This window comes from Hemibagrus wyckioides, unplaced genomic scaffold (genome assembly GCF_019097595.1).
Source record: "Hemibagrus wyckioides isolate EC202008001 unplaced genomic scaffold, SWU_Hwy_1.0 Contig31, whole genome shotgun sequence".
NCBI lineage: Eukaryota > Metazoa > Chordata > Actinopteri > Siluriformes > Bagridae > Hemibagrus > Hemibagrus wyckioides.
In genome coordinates, this window is record NW_026690793.1 from 18,437 (window position 1) to 38,903 (window position 20,467).

Here is a 20,467-nt window from a genome sequence, read left to right on the forward strand (position 1 = left end):
AAGATTTTTCATTGTTCTCAATCTATCCATTCAATCACATCTTTCCATGCATCATAACTGTCCACCTCATCTGTCCTCTGATATGAAAACCACTGAGTTATGATCATATTAAGTCTAACATTAAACTAGCATCCAGAGTCTGCTTGTCATACACTGCTGAGAGAAAATGCCCAGTTTAAAGTCAACTCGTTTTTATGCTACACAGAATGTTTATGAAAATATGATTATCCTGATAAATTTACTGAATCAACCACAACTCACATCTCTTTTCTTTCTGGTTGTTGTAAGAATCTATTCTCTCTCTCTCTCTCTCTCTCTCTCTCTCCACACTCCTTTGCATTGAAACACTTGCCCTCTATGTGTTATAAACAGCACTTTGAAGCCAGATAATTGTATTTACTGTGAATTATTGGAAGTGTTGCTATTTCTTGATATTTTCTGTTCTCAGACATTTTCTGTTGTGTGAAATAGTGTGAGCAGTTAGGAATCTGAGTGATATATGTGAACATTGAAGAGTTACAGACACAATAAACTGGCAGCAGTACACAACTACAGAGTTGTAAAGTTATTTTAAAGAGGAAAAACATATGCCTGAAAGTATGACAACATCCTGAGTTCATTGTTGAGTTTGTAAAGGTAAATAGTTGATTTACACTCTCATGTTTTTACATGTTATTTGGTCGTGATGCCAATGCTAATTTCCGTTAACTTGTCTATGGCAATTCCCATTATATGTTAGCATCAAGCTAATAGACAGCGCACTAATTATCTTCCACATTTTTAGCGGTGTTGGCAGTTATATTCTCTGTTCTCAATCTTTCATACTTGGATTTATAATAACTCAAATATGCTTTTGAGGTGAACATGCAACTTCATGATCTTTTGTGTGTGTTTTTGTAGTTTTGTCGTACCTTTATATTAGAGATAATAAAGGTTACAATTGCACAAAGAATTTTTGTCTCTCATTTGAAGAATTTTGTGTGTGTGTGTGTGTGTGTGTATGTGCATTTGTGTTTGTGTGTTTGTGTGTGTGTGTGTGTGTGTTTGTGTGTGTGTGTGTGTGTGTGTGTTTGTGTGTCAGTCCAGTCTCTGGGTATTGAGGAGTCTGATGGCTTGAGGTAAGAAATTGTTACACAGTCTGGTTTGAGGACCTGGATGCTTCAGTACCTTTTTCCTGAACATATTTTATAAATTAAATATGTTAAATATCGCCTGGCAGATGTAGATTTGTAAATTTAATTTTCAGGTTACTGGTTGTGAAGTTGTGTTAATCGCTCAGTATTCTTTGTTTGCTGTTTCCTCCAGCTGCATGTTTTCACAAATGTTGTTTGTAGCTGAGGTTTACCAACAAGTTGTTAAATTGAGTCTCTTTCATCTTCTGTGGTTTAAGAAACTTTATATGTACCATTTTACTGTTTTTGTACAGCCTCTCACTGACTCTGTGTCACTGTGCTGCAGAGCACAAAGATAGAATGCAGAATCTGAGAGCTTTAGACCTCTGATAGTGAGTTCAGTAGAGTCTCTGCTGGTTTCTGCCTCTAATCGATGATCATCAGGAGTGCTCTGGTCAGATCTTGACCTTGCGCCTTTATACAGTAAAAACTGTGGTGCGCTGTTAGGATATTGTTTGTACCAGTAAAGATAAATGTCTTCACTGCTTGTCTCATATGAACATTTCAGAGTAACAGTCTCTGTTTCTTTCCTGACAATGTTGGCATCTTCATCTGTTGGTCCAATTTTATTTGCAAAACTGCCTGGTGTGAAAAGAATATAAAAAATATGTTAGTGGAATAGTTTTTTAAACCAAATATTGACTTAAAAAATCAAGAAATGACTAGATGAATAATAGAAAACATGGTCATTAATTAATGCACTGAATTAATTGATTAAATATTATTGTAATAATGAGGTCTGTTAATAAATTGATAAAAATAAATGACCTGTAACTAGAGTGAGAATCAGTGGTATGTATCTCACTATGTACAGTAAGTTGTATAGTTGATCCATTTCTGAACACAGCTCTGTGAGGATTCTGTATAATAGTGCTGTATGTGCTGAACTTTACACGTCTCTAGAAGGACACACCCAGGAAGTGATGCTGTTGGAGCATAATTTTACACAGATCATCACTTCACAGTATCAGTGACAGTGAACTGAGTCACTAATACAACACAGAACTATTCCACTGTTGCTGATCAACCCAATGCATCTGACTTCACCTCTTAAACATATCTTTTGGAGTTAGAGGTCAGGGCTGTGTCTCAGGAATCTAACAAAAAATGACAAAAAAAAAACTTTTTAAACTAAATACATTTCCAAGTTTTTTCTATTTTATTTCGAGTAGAAATTGGAATAGAAAAGCTATACTTGTATTCAGGCTGTATAGGTAACAAGAGGTTTTGTGTTTTTGTTAGCTGATAATTCTGAACTACTGTATGAGTGCAGCATTTGACTCTGCAAGCTACTGTTATAAACAGACATAGCTAATGTTAGCTTGCTAGCTAGCTATCCTCAGTTATATCAGAGAACAAACAACTCCTGTTCAGTCTTCTGCAAGAGTCTCCTCATGATGATGACCAAAAGAGAGCAAAATAAAATAAATACATGGAAGTTTGCTGATCTTATGGCAGACTGTTGTATGTAATGAATTACTGTAAAATATTTACTATGATAATGCATTTAAAAACTAACAACAGTCAATTTAAGCAATTATTTAATGTACATTTGATTTTTTTTTTAGTAAATTAGGACTCCAAAAAGACTATCTATAGTGGAGAGATGTACAATAATATCCTGTTCATGATTTTATTCTGCTGTGTGAGTTTATTTCACTTGAAAATTGTGAGAGTCAAAAACTAGCAGAGTTCCTGATTTAAAGGAATGTAAATTATTGAGTTTAAGCAGTTTATCTACCTTCAATATAACAAAACTGTGTGAAGGTTTTTGTACAGTGCAGCTGGATTTCCTGTCACTGTGGGCGTCAGAGCACAGAAGTATAGAGCAGAGTCTGATACAGCAGCAGAGGAGATGATCAGATCCACTTGTTTAGTTTTATCATCAACTTCAGCAGACATTCTTGGGTCAGTGTTGGAAATTAGATCTCCTTTTTGGTCAACAATAAGAAGGAACTCAGGTTAAGATTTTGGATATTGCCTGTACCAGTTCAGGTTGTTTCCTGTAGTAATGCTTGGTTTATATGTGCAGGACAGAACAACATCATCACCTTCATCTACAACTTTATGAGGGAAATCTGGCTCTATTGAATCTGCCATGGAGTCACCTGTTATAGAGAAGAGAACATAATGTTTTTAACCTTTAAATAATCAACAGGAAATACTTAAGTCAGACCCACACTCTGCATTTTCACACTGCATCACCACACAGACTAATATTTAATATAATATAGTTAATATTTCTGCAATAACAAAAAGTCAATGTTAACTCACCTAGTGAAAGCCACAGATACATGAATATAACAGTGAACATGATGACTGGTCTTAGCTCAGTGAAAATAGTGGAGATCTTTCTGTAATCTAATATGTTAACACCATAAAGCTTCAAAATTGCTCCACCCCACAGCATCACATGACAGTGTCACCAATGTTGTTGTCAGATTGTTGATTCTTACTGAAACATCCTGGCTTTACATTCAGCCTCATATGGGAAACCTGTCCAGAGCACATTTAAGTAAACACATACTGAAAGCAGGAAATTAATGTATTCATGTTATTTTACATATGTTAGTGATATCTCTAAATTAGAGAAAGTTTGTGTAAACACCAGCAGCAGATAAATGTTATAAACACTAAGTGGAAGAGAATATGATTTATTTAAGAATGAGGAAGAAATGAGTATTTTCCCTTGGTAATTAAGGTTGAATTAATCCCTTATTTCTCAGCTCTAACAGTTAAATCTGAAAAATAAAACTTTCCTGTACTCACAGTAGCATCAGAAGAAGAGAAAGAAGAATAAAGGCACATTTACATATAAGTTTCTAGTTTTTAATGTTTCTGACACAGCAGGTGCCAAAGAAATGACATTAGATGAGAATTTATTCTTATGACAGTTTAGTGTTAAGTGGACAGTTGTGTTGTTTAATCAGAATGATATCTCTGAAATTAGCTTAGGCACTAAGAGTAACCAGGGCAGGGGTTAGGATATTATATCAGCAGTATGTATGATAGAAGAACAAGTATACTCTATGTCTCAGAGAATGTGAGCAGGTTGTGTGGTGCTCTAGTTCTAGACCAACATTAAGATAAGTGACTGCGCCATCTTGTGTTCACTGAAGAGAAAAACCTTAACACCAAAAAAAATTGTTTTTGAACTTACCAAATATGTGCAGAAATATAATTGAAAAAAATAATAATTGTTTATCTCTCTCTCTCTCTCTCTCTCTCTCTTTCACACACACACACACACACACACACACACACACACAAACACACACACACACACACACAGCCATTTGCTCACCCATTCACACCTAGGGGCAATTTAACATTATCTATCAATCTACTTAGTCTAGCTTTATTTAGATATTACTTCAAACTTGTTGCAAAATATTCACTAATAATATTAAAAATTAGATGATTGTTCAGTAAGTGGCAATATACAGTATCTCACAAAAGTGAGTACACCCCTCACATTTTTGTAAATATATGGCAACCTGTAGCTCTGGTGAACTCCATGCCCATTGTAATAATGTTCTAATAATTGGTTGTGCATGTCAATAAAGAAATATATGTAAAAATAGAATAGAATTAATTTACTGAACCCTTCTCAATATCTCAGTACCTCAGGTTATGGACTCTCCTTTCATACATATGCATACTTGTACCTTTTTTTAAAGGGCTACTGCAATATAAGCAGAACATTCATAAAGCTGCAACAAAATGTTCCCAGTTATATATTTGCTTGAAATCTAATTTGTGCAAAGCCAATATTCAGTTATAACTTGTACTCAATTCACAGACAGATTAAAGTGCACAGTAGAATTGCACATTTTATTAGGTAGAATGTGTGTGTGTGTTCAGTGATTGTTTGCAGTCCGAATGGCCCAGGGGAAGAAGCTGTTTGTAAGTCTGGTGGTGTGAGACTTTGTTGACCTGAAGCGCCCCCCAGATGGCAACAGGTCAAACAAGTGATGAGCAGGATGTGAGGAGTCTCCTGTGATGGCCTTGATTTTGCTGAGGCAGCGGGACCCGGACATGTCATCCAGGGAGGGCAGAGGGCAGCCGATGATTTTTTGAGCTGTTTTTCACCCTCTGCACAGTTTGTCTGTCCTCATCTGTGCAGCCTGCGTACCACACACCCAGACAGTATGTCAGTGTGCTCTCCACAGAGGTCTATAAAGTTTGAGCCCTCGGGTAGCGTGGCCATGTGGTCTAAGGCACTGGATTTAGACTCCAGTCTCTTTGGAGGCAGGGGTTTAAATCCTGCTGCTAGCTGAGTCTTTTCAAGGCAGTGGTTGTGGGCTCTGGCACCACAAAGGCTTTACAGGGGTTGTGGCTCCTGTGCCTTCTGCAAATGTGCTTAAGAGTTGACGTTAGCAGGCTGCCTAGATGCAAAAAAAAAAACCGAGCATGCTCACACCGTCCCGGAGCCCCCAGACCCGGGTGCTGAAATAGCTCCCAGGTTTGGGCAACTGGTGTCAACACCTGGCTTTGAACGCTGCTCTGTTTCACACCTTGCTTTTTCAAACAGCAAGTCCAAACAACCACAGAACGGTACGCAAAACACGGTTTCCGTGTGTGAGCCGCATCAGTCGTGCCTTTACCATGGTTACGAGCTACCAACAAAACAACAATTCAACCAAGAATAAAAAATTGACATAAGAAGTGGTGGCCAAGAGGTTTGGGCAATGGAGTGCAAGTGCCAGGTGCACTGAGGTGTAAGGTCATGTGGGTGACCTAGGACGCCAAGAGGTTAAGGAGACAGACTGCTAATCCACGTGGGATGGGCTCCAGTTGCTTTGGGAACAGGCTTGTTTAAACGTGTTGGGTTATGGCGCTCCACTACGGAATTGTCGCCATCTCTGTGGACATTCGGCCGTGGGTGCTGTACCTGTACCTGATGAGGTGGCCGAGAGGTTAAGGCGATGGACTGCTAATCCATTGTGCTCTGCACGCGTGGGTTCGAATCCCATCCTCATCGCTTGTGTGCCCTTTAACCTCCTCTTTGCATACAGAATGCTTTGTACCTGATCTGCAAGACCATGCTAGAGGGGAGCGAGTAAAGCTAGTCCTGGGTCTAAGTGTTTTGCAGCCATGGGCTATATTTCCATGTTGGTTGGACACAGATGCTGTAAGGCTGACAGGTCGTCACTGGAGATCCATGCAGATCAATGCAGTGCGCAGTCCCGAAGACAGCGGCACGGATCGTGCACCTTGATTGCAACAGACTGGGATGCAAGTTCATATCAGCAAACCTTGTCAACAAGAGCCTAAGGCTGTCAATCCACTTTGCAAAACCTTTCCTTGGTTTGAATCTTGAATCACGTCTGGTAATGGAAGCATGCGTGGCATTGCGACCGCCTGCCAGAGTGCCTCTCTTTCCCGACCTGGCAGGCCTCCCTTGACCACAGCCCCCCAACTCTCCAAGGGCATGGGTAGCATGGCCGAGTGGTCCAAGGCGCTGGATTAAGGCTCCAGTCTCTTCGGGGGCGTGGGTCCGAATCCCACCGCTGCCAGGTGAACTTTTGGGTCGACAACAGCAGAAGGTTGTTCCTTCACCCCCACCTTCAGGGGGTGCGGTTAAGCGTGAGGCCTTAATGCTGAGTTCACACTGCAAGATTTTCAAAGTTTTTGGGTCACCATTGTTTTCACACTGCACGACTATCTATCGGCTTTATTTCTGTTTATTTCTGATAAAAACCTATAACCTCTAAGTAACTATAACATCGTGCTCCAACACTCCGTCCAGCGTGTATCCAGCCTTGATGCCCAATGACGCCTGAGATAGGCACAGGCTCCCCGTGACCTGAGTATAGATCAGATAAGCAGTACAGACAATGAAATGAAATTGTGCTCCAACCAAAGCCATGCTTCTGATGTAGAATAGAATAGAATAGAATAGAATAGAATAGAATAGAATAGAATAGAATAGAATAAATTTTATTGTCTTTGCACATAAGGAGTACAACAAAACTGTGGGTGCTCTTCTCAACAACAGTGCACTGAAATATAATACAATGAAGAGCATAGCAAGTAGTATAGAAAAATAAGAAATAAATAGGAAAATTATGAAATATTTAAAGAAATACAAAAAAAACATTAAACTGTCCAAGGATTTCCTATGAAAATAATACAAATCTAACCCAAAAATAATCTGTTTGCTGTTTAACCCTTAGGAGTCGGCAAGCCCACCGGCGGGAACAGCCCTGCATTATGTGAAGGGAGTGCATCCCCAAACCAGGGTATATAACCAGGGTATCTTTAGAAAGCTGATACTTGTAAGCTTACTGTTCAAGACTGAGAATTACTCAAGTGCTTATTAACAGCTATAATCAAGATCCAAAGACATCCAAAGAAGTACCAAGTTTGTTTTCCTTTTGCTCTCTGGATCTTCATAAAGCTTCTTGAAGCTCCACCCTGCAGTATCACATGACAGGGCTGATTGTTGATTCTTACATTTGAATCCAGGATTTATTGAATTTATTTTTTGAATGAAAACAATTTTTTTTGTCAAATTTCTTGCAAATGTTAACATCATAAAGGTTCATGAAGCTCCACCCCACAGCATCACATGACAGTGTCAGCAGTGTGGCTTTACATTCAGGAGTGAGGTGGACTGGAAGACTCTAACAACACAAGGTTAAAGGTAGTTACATATGAAAAATACAACATTAGTACAACTGCACTAGAGATTTAAAAACACAGTTTAGTCTAAAGTGGACAGTTGTTTTATGTGAGCTGGTATATCTGAAATTATCTACTACTGAGATGAACCATGGCAGGGGTTAAGATAATATTTGTGCAGTATGTTTGATAGAAGTAGAGGTAGAGCCTATATCACAGAGGGTTTATTGTGAAAAGTATGTGAAAAGAATGTGCAGGTTTATATGGTGCTCTAGTATTCGGCCCATCATAAGATAACTGAGTTCACCATCTTTGTGTTCATCAAGGAGAAAAACCTTAAGACACAAAGAAATGTTCACAGACAAAAAGAGGCTTGAGTCATCAAAAAGAGTATTTAAACTTTGCACTTCATATATTTATAAAGGATTTTTTCTCTGTAACACTGTAATACATGGTGTTAGTTTTTGCCTCTTCAAGCCAGTGGTGGTGAACTTGTTGTTGTTCACTGCAACAAACTCAAAAGATTCAGTGCTGCCTTCCATGATATAGTGTTGGTATATTGTATATTGTAAAATTCTGCTGTGATGATTGAACCAAGCTTTTACTTTTTATTTCCAGGTTATCAAGGAATATAGAATAGAAATTGTGTGTATAGGCGTTCTGCAATTTCAGTTTTCTTTCTTAATTAAGGCAAACCAATGACAAGGGATTCTTTTGATGGTTTTTACTGATTCTCCAAAGATTGTTTCTAGACTGCAGTAAGATCACAAATCATGCAATGCTTATATATAAAAGAACAGAAGATTATGTATAGCATATATTATTATACTTATATATATTATATATTATTGTACTTATAATCCAAGAAGTCAGCTCTGAAGGATGTGACAAGAGGCTTAAAACATGGCCAACAATAAGATTACGCCATCTTGTGGAGGAAGGAGAATAATAACAATTTGCAGAACTTTATTCAACTTCTGAACGTGTACAGAGCCTCAGCTGCTTTATTATATAAGTTTTGATTGTTTGAATAACAATGTAGAAAATAATAATAATAATAATAATAATAATAATAATAATAATAATAATAATCTAATAAAAAATAGTGTTAGTCATTTAAAAATGAATTAACTTACTATTGTTTTATGATCCAGCAAAGTGATGCTGTGTGAGCTATAGCATGATGGCTCTATAAATAAAAGTGTATTTTATTTTAAAAGCATTGTAAATTCTTATTGATTTTAAACTCAGGTTGCTGTGTAGAGTTTTGAATGCTTTGCCAATATCCACTTTGCTCCTAGAAAAGATTAAATAAAATAGTTACAGATGAATGAATGAATGAATGAATGAATGAAATGTGTCAATAATATAAACTTATTATAAATAATGAGAACAAAAGGGAAAGTTTTCCCCAAAAAGCCATGTATATTTTCCCCATGTAAATTTCTTATTGGCATAACTGCTTTCAACATAACAAAAAAGTTTTTGTACAGTGCAGCTGGATTTCCTGTCACTGTGGGCGCCAGAGCACAGTAGTATAGAGCAGAGTCTGATACAGCAGCAGAGGAGATGATCAGATCCACTTGTTTATCATCATGAACTTTAGCAGACATTCCATGGGGGATGGGGGAACTTAGATCTCCACTTGGAGTAACATAAAGAAGATACTCAGGTTTAGAGTTCATATATTGCCTGTACCACTGCACATTATATATGTTACCACTGAAGTCTTTGTAGCTGCAGGACAGAGTAACATCATCACCTTCATCTACAACTTTATGAGTAAAAAGTGGCTCTGTTGGATCTGCCATGGAGTCACCTGTCATAAAGAGAACATATTGTATTTTTTCTAAATAATTTAATAATAAGGTATTACATAAATTATACTCACAATTTACTACTTTTTAAAAACACATGTGTTCATCCTTGATTCAGAACATATTATTTTTGCAATAAGAAAAATGTTTACTCACCCAGTGAAAGCCACAGACACATGAATATAACAGTGAACATGATGAATGATCTTAGCTGAAGGAAACTGTTCTTTCTGTACACTGATATGTTAACATCATCAGGATTCATGAAGCTCCACCCCACAGCATCACTCACATGACAGTGTCACTAATGTTACTGAAAGATTCTTGATTCTTACTGAAGCATTCTGGCTTTACATTCAGTCTCACATGGGGAACATGTCCTAAATCTATTTTAAACAAACACAAAAAGCTAAACTAAAAGCAGGAACTGATAATGAACTGCAATAATCACTATAATAAAGTTTAATCATGTAATTATTGAAATAATTATTATACAAACATTAAATCACAATTTTAAAAAAGCTTCTGTTGTTGCTGCTGTCATTTGGTGCCATTTGTGCCACATTCTGCAAAATTATGTAACATGATAAATCATGACTTCAGAATTGAGTGTGATTGTGTGTAGTTGTCATGTTTAATCCATTTTATTTTTATTGTAATAATTTACAGTAACAGTACATACATAATCATGAGCTAAGCTTAATGGCTTAGTGGTTAGCTTGTTCCCCTCACACCGCCAGTGTCCTGGGTTCACGTCTCGCTCCCACTCACTGTGTGTGGAGTTTGCATGTCCATCTCTCCGTGCTTGGTGGGTTTCCTCCCATAGTCTAAAGACATACTTCTAGGCTGATTGGAGTCTCTAAATTGGAAGTAGTGTGTGTGCCCTGTGATGGGTTGGCACTCTGTCCAGGGTGTATCCTGCCTTTATGCCTGAGATAGGCACAGGCTCCCTGTGACCTGATGATAGATCGGATTAGAGGTAAAGACAATGAGGAAAAAAAAAACCTAAATTAACACTTGCTTAAATCTGAACTAAGGCATGTACTAATCACAAACTAATAAAGAGCTAACTTTAACTATGCTGTGACTTTTATAAATTCATGTGGGAATAATTCACATACATTTCACATTATTTATATAATTTGCCATATGAATCTGCACATGATGGATGACACTGGATTACTTTTATCATTTAATCTGATCCTCTTTATTGAACATAGAAGAACACACTAATCATAAACACCAGTAATTTCATCTCAACCCATTTTGTATCTTTCTCCATTCATTTCTCTTCCGATCCCACTGTAGTATTAGTATGTGCGCTGGGTGACACGGGTCCAGGGCTCTGCTCCTTTGAACACAACATAACATTCATTATTTTTCCGTGTTTTAGTCTTAAATGTGGCTGTGTTACTTTTAACTACTGGGTCTATGTTAATCAGGTCTGCTGGCTTTAAATCCTTCAACAGTTACACTGCTCATGTTTCGGGTCACTACCCTTCAATATCACTGTGGCACATGACTCTGTACTTTCCAACTAAGTTATCAAATAACACCACACAATGTGAAAGAAAGTTCACAACCCTGTTACTTAATGTCGTCTAGTCAGAGATCATTTCTGTCATTTGTCAGAGAGTCAAACTTTTCCTAAAGGTGAAGAATCTTCTGCTTATAATTATATCATAATTGTCTGTTTTGCTTTGTTTTGCTTGTCAAGAGCAATCTGTACTGTGGGTGCTCCTTTTAAAAGAGATATCAAACAGTAAAATTAAATTGGCTGCAAGCAAAATGATGATGATGGTTAAAAATTTATTTTAACTAATTAATTAAATTTAATTAATTTAATTAAAAACTCTACCTTTTCTGGATAATTTAACATGTATATATATATATATATATATATATATATATATATATATATATATATATATATATATATATATATACATGTAAAATTATCCAGAAAAGGTGGAGTTTTTAATTGCACATACTATGCCACATCATTTGATAAAATTATTCCGTTATTGTCATTAAAATAGCATGATGTTTGTGAATATACTATGATTCTTGTGTAGGTGCTATTTTCCTTTTTTCCCCCACCAGCTGCATGTGTTATGACAAATGTTGTTTGTGTCTGCGGTTAACTGATGAGTTGCATCTGACTTCACCTCTTAAACATATCTTAGAGTTAGAGATGTGTTATGTCTCTTGATTTAAAATTATTTTTAATTTATGTGTTAAGGATAGAATCCTGGATCACTAATATATGATCCAGTAGTACAGTGCAGAGTCTGATACTGAAGTAGGCGAGATCTTCAAATCCACAAACTCTTATCAGACTCTTATAAACTTTAGCAGACAAATGAGAACGAGGAATTCTGGTGCTGCATTGGAATATTGTTGATACCACTGTAGATTGTTCATAGAAACAGTGTATTTATAATCACAGGAGAGTGTAACTGCTTGCTCCTCTTTACCATAGACAGCAGAAGATGTTGGAGTAATGCTGTCCTGTGTGCTCTCACCTGAAGAGGACATTTATTTCAGAATATTATAATATTAAACCCTCACACTAAAACACTCACGCATGGAAACATTTCTTTACTATTTAAATAAATATACATTATTTAAAAAAAAATAAATTAAAATATAAGCTTATCTATGAACATGGTAAAAAAAAAAACAGAAACATACAGAAAACCATCATGTTTTAATTTCCTCTGTTCTTCTGAAAGTTTCCTTTTTATGTTATTGTAAATGTCAAGTTTCCTTCTACTCTGTCTTCAGTGAAGCATCTAAGCATTTCTTGTGTACAAAGCCTCAACTGTAGCTTCCCTCTGTTTTAACCAATCAGAGTGCAGGATTTGCCACATTATGTAAAATACACACACATGTTCTAAAAGAATTTAATGATTAAAAGATTTGTATATTTACTTACTACACTTCCTATTTCTATAAAGTAAACATTTTCTAATCTACAAAATATATTGTTGCAATTACAACACTGTAAGGCTTTCTATACTCTTTATTGTGTTGTGGTTATATCTCAAAGAATGCAAGTTAAAAATATGACTTTTCACAGCAAAGAAAACTCAAAAGACAATATTATCATGTAGCATTGTATAAACTCCAAATGTTATTAATCACTTATGAATGTTGCTTTGCTTGTCACTTTATTATGTGGACAATAAATATGCATTCATCAAATGTATTTATTAGAGGATTTGTCTAAAAAGAAGAAGATTTTGCATAATGACGGCATATTAATAATACCTGTGGTGTTAATCAAGAGTTAATGATGATCTGGAACAGTATAGTAAAGTGGAAAACAGGACAATTTATTACTAAGGACATAATAATTACTAATTTAATTTCATTAGAATTGATTATATCACATTAATAATTACTAATGAAGTGTTACTGTATTGTTACTTAATTACATTTGCATATACTTGGCTTGAAGTAATGCATTACTTCAATAATCTTTTTTAATCAAACAATTCTTATTGTGAAATTAAATTCTTCAGCACATTTATAGTACACCCTTAGAGTCTAAACAAAACACCAGAGGCACTGCAATGACTGATACAATTTTAAAAATCCCCCATAAAATTATAATAATATAAAATCCCTAATACAATTTATAAGCATCTTGTATTAAGCTCAATGCTCTTTTAAGTATCTGTGGTAATTCAAGTGTTTCCCTTAATATCAGTGCTGGATCAAGTGCTATTTTATAAGCTGCCAAATAATGAAGAGTGAAGTCTTTAGTTCACTAGTGTTACATTAAAACTCAGCAATTTAAATTATTTAAAGACATTGATATTTAACTTTGTTTTACATTTTTATTGCATCAGGGGAATAACAGCATGAACCTTAGCAGAAATAATTATTTTTGATTAAAGATTAACATTTATTTTTAAAAGATTTCTTCTCTGATTGTTCATCCAATAAGTATTAACAACATATGTAAGAGGATCATTGTTGATATTTAAAGCAAATAAACAGTGAAGTTTGAGAAATAAGAAAGAAGCCTGTATTTGAATGAAACAGATAAACATCTCCCCCTGCTGAGAAAAAAATCAAGCTTGACTTTTGTACAGTCTGTTTGAGTTTTGTGTCTCTGTGGGCTGCATGGCTGTAACAAACCTCCAGACACCGGGTGAGTAGGATCCATGTGCAGTTTATTAATATAATGCAAAACCACAGGCAAGGTAAACGTAATCAGGGACCGGCAGAAAGGTCAGAGAACCATAAAGATGAACTGCGATGCAAACTAATCCAAAAAACACTAGACTGACTCAGAAAACCGATGAAACAAAATGAGATCAAAACCACAACAGCAATCAGACAGAGAAACACGAGAAACAGCTTGGTACAGAGCTAGTCACAATACTCTGTAATGTGCATCCAAGACTGTCTCCATGATCAGACCAGCAGAGGAGCAGAGATTCATCACTGAGGCTCACAAGTGATAGATTTGTGTCTGAAAATACTGTCTCCTAATAATACATGTGTCAAAAATCTAATGTGATTTATAAATATACTCTTTATAAATCACATTAGAGACAGAATTCCTCCAAACATGGCATGTAAATTCAAAATGATCAGTAGATAATAGATTTCCATATAACAAAACTGTGTGAAAGTTTTTGTACAGTGCAGCTGGATTTCCTGTCACTGTGGGCGCCAGAGCACAGTAGTATAGAGCAGAGTCTGATACAGCAGCAGAGGAGATGATCAGATCCACTTGTTCATCTTTAACGTTAGCGGTCATTCTTGGGTCAGTGTTGGAAATTAGATTTCCTTTCTGGTCAACATTAAGAAGGAACTCAGGTTTAGATTTTGGATATTGTCTGTACCAGTACAGGTAGTCTGTTCCACCACTTTTTTTATATGTGCAGGACAGAGTAACATCATCACCTTCATCTACAGCTTTATGAGGGAAATCTGGCTCTATTGAATCTGCCATGGAGTCACCTGTCATAGAGAAGAGAACATAATGTTCTTAAACTTTAAATAATCAACAGGAAATACTTAAGTCAGACCCACACTCTGCATTTTCACACTGCATCACCACACAGACTAATATTTAATATAATGTAGTTAATATTTCTGTAATAACAAAAAGTCAGTGTTAACTCACCTAGTGAAAGCCACAGATACATGAATATAACAGTGAACATGATGACTGGTCTTAGCTCAGTGAAAATAGTGGAGATCTTTCTGTAATCTAATATGTTAACACCATAAAGCTTCAAAATTGCTCCACCCCACAGCATCACATGACAGTGTCACCAATGTTGTTGTCAGATTGTTGATTCTTACTGAAACATCCTGGCTTTACATTCAGCCTCATATGGGGAACCTGTCCAGAGCACATTTAAGACACATACTGAAAGGAGGAAATTAATGTATTCCCTTAATGCTCAGCTCTAACAATTAAATCTAAAAAAATAAAACTTTCCTTATGATATCAAGAGAAGAAGAGAAAGAAGAGTAAAGGCAGATTTACGGATAAGTTTCCAGTTTTCAGTGTTTCTCACACAGCAGGTGCTTTTGTTGATTTTTGTATGATTGAAGAATGTCACAAAGGTTTTACTGTGAAAAGTAGCTTTCATCATATCAAATAATGTGAGCAGGTTGTGTGGTGCTCTAGTTGATGAGGCACAATAAGATAAGTGACTGCGCCATCTTGTGTTCACTGAAGAGAAAAAACTAATAAATAAAACCCTGCAACAGGTCATAGGTCACACATGTATGCTCTGGATTAATATTTTTATATTTGACCTTAGAATTTAATTGTATTCACAACACACAGAATTCCCTTTAGATAAATTTTCTTATGCTTGATCATGAATCACAACATTATATTTTAAACTAACATTCTTTTATGAAACATTTCTCTTCTTCAGACTTTCTCACACTGAACACTGCAAAAGAGCAGAAGACAACAATGCACTAAAGAATAAGACGGTTCTAGTTACTTGTTTAAAAATACAAGGAATTGGTTTACTGATTAGTTTGACTATTATATATGTGAAGTTACGACACTTAGACAATAAAATGCCCTTCATCTGCAGTGTAATTACTCCAGACAGAACAGAGAGGATCATGAGTCCACTGGCATTGTGGAATTCTGCTATGAGGATTGACCTGAGCCTTGTCTTTAGTGCACTTGTTATCAGTCAATATGGAATTGTACCATGAGGGTAGAAATCTTTCTTTATAATAACAATGACACAACACCACACTACAAGAAAACACTTTAAGCAGAAGGATTTTAACAGTGTGATAGCACAGTGACACAGCAGGTAGTGTTGCTGCATCACAGCTTCAGGATCCCCAGTTTGATGATGAGTTCAGGTCACTGTCAGTTTGTGTGCAGTTTTGCATCACCTCCAAAATACATGACAATCACCAGAAGAGAGAAAGAGAGAATCCCCCAAAAGGGCATGGAACTTTCTCTAAAGCATTGGTAAAGCTGCTTTCAATATAACAAAACTGTGTGAAAGTTTGCTTGTTCCTACATTTTCCATTTCTTGATCATTCTGTAAAATTCTATCTAAGATAGTTTTAATGAATTAAATGTTGCAGTGGTATTTATTGGTTTTGTGTTGAAATTGGTTTTGTCTGTTTTCCTTCCTCTGTGTGTCATGTGTGCAGCAGAAGGGAGCTTATTGTTAGAACCACTATACTTGAGAATAAGGAAGACGTTTTTTTTTTTTTACTTTAATTTATCCCTTAATGCTCAGTCCTAACAAACACACAATGTTACAGGGAGTTAAATAGAAAATATAAAATGTTCCTGTACTCAAGATAGCATCAGAAGTGAAAGAACAATAAAAGCAGAGTTTCAGATGAGTTCAGTGTTTCTGACACAGCAGGTGCTTTTGATTGTCACAGAAATGACATTAGATTTGTATTTATTTTTATTACAGTTTAGTCTTAAGTGGTCAGATGTGTAGAATTGTGTAGAATGAAAGGGTCAGTGATTAATTCTTGTAGTTTGTGTTCTGCCTCACATAGCAAGGTTTCCAAGTCTGTAAGCAGCTTTACTGTTTTTACTTATTTTGCCAGCTTTACTGTTTTTATTTATTTTGCCAAAACTGAACACTGTGCAAAACAATAGAAAAAAGCACTGTAATAATGAATGAGTTCTAGTCAACCTTGAATGAGGAACCTGTCCTAAGCACATAGTAAACAAATACTGACAGCATATCATTTTTATTAATGAAAACACTCAATCTATTCTATAAACATTAAATCATCATTAAATCTTATGTTGTTGTAAATTCAATATATATACATTGGGGCAATGTTTGTGAGTTCACAGTGTAGTATTGATTCACCCCTAATTATTAACAGTAATACAGATTTATTATCAAATATGATTAGGCTTATTTGTGTCTTGGGGCCTGAAACAAAAATATCACTTAGAAGTTTCCTAAACAGACTTGCTTTCTTTTACAGATTCCACAGATGCAGGGTCTCAGAGGGTAACAGACATATTCCCAAAACCCACAGCAATTAAGTGCTGAAGTATTTCAATCAATGTCAAAAACACACTGGGTCATCAAACTAGGAGACATTCTTATTATTCAAGACTCAAGACCAAAGTAAACCTGCACAGAAACATATATTGAACACGTCAGATCTCAAGCACAATAAACACAGAAATAACTCTTCATCAAATGGAATGGTGTAACATTTTTGGGTATTTCAGGCATGTGAACTTTACACTGTCATTTACTAAGCTAGCTAAAGTTATTATTATCTAGGCTGATTGGAGTCTCTAAATTGCCCGTTGTGTGCGTGCCCTGCGATTGGCTGGCACTCCATCCAGGGTGTATCCTGCCTTGATTCCTGAGTTAGGTACAGGCTCCCTGTGACCTGAGGATAGATTGGATAAGTGGTACAGACAATGAAAATAATGAAAACGTTTTCCTATTTGATTCATTTGTTAATTACATTACTCTTTTTTTTCTACACAGAGCACATCAATACAAATGACTAGGTCTGAAATGCAGGGCCTATACTGGTATATTGTATATTGTAAAATTCTGCTGTGATGATTGAACCAAGCTTTTACTTTTTATTTCCAGGTTATCAAGGAATATGGAATAGTATCATCAGTGTATAAAGATGTATACCTGACTATCTGAGTAAAGTGTCTGGAAGAGGCTCGGAGGCAACATCCACAAAGTTGTATATATTTTCTGGTAAGGATCCTCAATGGTGGATAGATAGACCCTAATCATCTTTCTAGTGGTTTTCATTATCTTCCATAGAGTCTTCTGCTCTGACACGGAGTGCAGTTTAATATTAAACAGCTGAATAGTTTCACATGATGCTATCAATATTTCCCTGAATGTAATGATGAGGATGATAGAGAGGGGTCTGCTCTCCTATCTCTACATGAAATTGAGACACTTCTGGGATTTTCTGGCTCAGATAAGATTCTATGTGATGCACCATAAAAACTGTCATCACTGTGATGCCAACAGTCATGTATTTTTTTAACCTGTGGATTGTTGTTTTTACATGGCTTTAAGCCTCTTCTTCATCTTTCTGCATGTAGACTCATCAGAGCATCTAAAGAAATACCCAAGAAGATTGAATACCAAAATAAGGAAAAGCTACTTTTAAAAGTTATATTAATAATCCATCTCTAAACCAAATATTATACCATTAATGAATGCAAAATATTTAACTAATTTTTTACTTTTCAGGCACTGATGAACTGTCAGACAAAGACATCAGATAGTATTGCTGCCTCACAGTTCAATGGTCCCCAGTTCGAAATGTGAGCTCAGGTTTCCCTCATTTCCAGTGTTGCCAAGAAAAGCTATAGATCTCTGAACAGGATAAAGTGGTTAATGAAGCTTAAAAAACAATTAGCTATCTCCTAATAATCCAACATTTGTCAAACTATAATATATTTATGAACCCTTTATAAATTGCAAGAGAGACAGAATTCGCCAAAAATAGCATGTAAATAGCAGCTCAACATCATCAGCAGAACTGCTTTCAATATAACAAAACTGTGTGAAAGTTTTTGTACAGTGCAGCTGGATTTCCTGTCACTGTGGGCGCCAGAGCACAGTAGTATAGAGCAGAGTCTGATACAGCAGCAGAGGAGATGATCAGATCCACTTGTTTAGTTTTATCATCAACTTTAGCAGACATTCTTGGGTCAGTGTTGGAAATTAGATTTCCTTTTTGGTCAACAATAAGAAGGAACTCAGGTTTAGATTTTGGATATTGCCTGTACCAGTGCAGGTAGTTTCCTGTAAAGCTTGGTTTGTATTTGCAGGACAGAACAACATCATCACCTTCATCTACAGCTTTATGAGGGAAATCTGACTCTATTGAATCTGCCATGGAGTCACCTGTCATAGAGAAGAGATCATAATGTTCTTAAACTTTTAATAATCAACAGGAAATACTTAAGTCAGACCCACACTCTGCATTTTCACACTGCATCACCACACAGACTAATATTTAATATAATATAGTTAATATTTCTGTAATAACAAAAAGTCAATGTTAACTCACCTAGTGAAAGCCACAGACACATGAATATAACAGTGAACATGATGACTGGTCTTAGCTCAGTGAAAATAGTGGAGATCTTTCTGTAATCTAATATGTTAACACCATAAAGCTTCAAAATTGCTCCACCCCACAGCATCACATGACAGTGTCACCAATGTTGTTGTCAGATTGTTTATTGTTGATTCTTACTGAAACATCCTGGCTTTACATTCAGCCTCATATGGGAAACCTGTCCAGAGCACATTTAAGTAAACACATACTGAAAGTAGGAAATTAATGTATTTATGTTATTGTTATTTTACATATGTTAGTGATATCTCTAAATTAGAGAAAGTTTGTGTAAACACCAGCAGGCAGATTAATGTTAGAATCACTAAGTGGAAGAGAATATGATTTATTTAAGAATGAGGAAGAAATGAGTATTTTCCCTTGGTAATTAAGATTGAATTAATCCCTTATTTCTCAGCTCTAACAGTTAAATCTGAAAAATAAAACTTTCCTGTACTCACAATAGCATCAGAAGAAGAGAAAGAAGAATAAAGGCACATTCACATATAAGTTTCTAGTTTTTAATGTTTCTGACACAGCAGGTGTCAAAGAAATGACATTAGATGATTATTTATTCTTATGACAGTTTAGTGTTAAGTGGACAGTTGTGTTGTTTAATCAGAATGGTATCTCTGAAATTAGCTTAGGCACTAAGAGTAACCAGGGCAGGGGTTAGGATATTATATCAGCAGTATGTATGATAGAAGAACAAGTAAACTCTATGTCTCAGAGAATGTGAGCAGGTTGTGTGGTGCTCTGGTTCTTGACCAACATTAAGATAAGTGACTGCGCCATCTTGTGTTCACTGAAGAGAAAGCCTTAACACCAAAAAAATTGTTTATTAACTTACCAAATTTATATATGTGCAGAAATATAATTGAAAAAAATAATTGTTTCTCTTTCTCTCTCTCTCTCTCTCTTTCACACACACACACACACACACACACAGCCATTTGCTCACCCAATCTACTTAGACTAGCTTTATTTAGATATTACTTCAAACTTGTTGCAAAATATACACTAATAATATTAAAAATTAGATGATTGTTCAGTAAGTGCCAATATACAGTATCTCACAAAAGTGAGTACACCCCTCACATTTTTGTAAATATATGGCAACCTGTAGCTCTGGTGAACTCCATGCCCAAGAGGGTTAAGGCAATGCTGGAAAATAATGGTGGCCACACAAAATATTGACACTTTGGGCCCAATTTGGTCATTTCCACTTAGGAGTGTATTCACTTT

General features: G+C 35.9%; 2 non-coding genes and 1 gene segment (V, D, J or C); 2 read left to right on the forward strand and 1 right to left on the reverse strand.

Annotated features, from left to right (window-relative positions):
- The first annotated feature begins 6,074 nt into the window (after positions 1-6,074).
- trnas-gcu (transfer RNA serine (anticodon GCU)) lies at positions 6,075-6,156 on the forward strand. Its single transcript has one exon. It is a non-coding gene; the product is annotated as a tRNA-Ser (tRNA).
- Positions 6,157-6,609: 453 nt separating this feature from the next.
- trnal-aag (transfer RNA leucine (anticodon AAG)) lies at positions 6,610-6,691 on the forward strand. Its single transcript has one exon. It is a non-coding gene; the product is annotated as a tRNA-Leu (tRNA).
- On the reverse strand, positions 6,642-9,812 carry LOC131350302 (T cell receptor alpha variable 12-3-like). The segment is given in 3 exon segments: positions 6,642-6,740; positions 9,275-9,618; positions 9,773-9,812. Coding segments are annotated over 3 exon segments (483 nt in total).
- Positions 9,813-20,467: the final 10,655 nt, after the last annotated feature.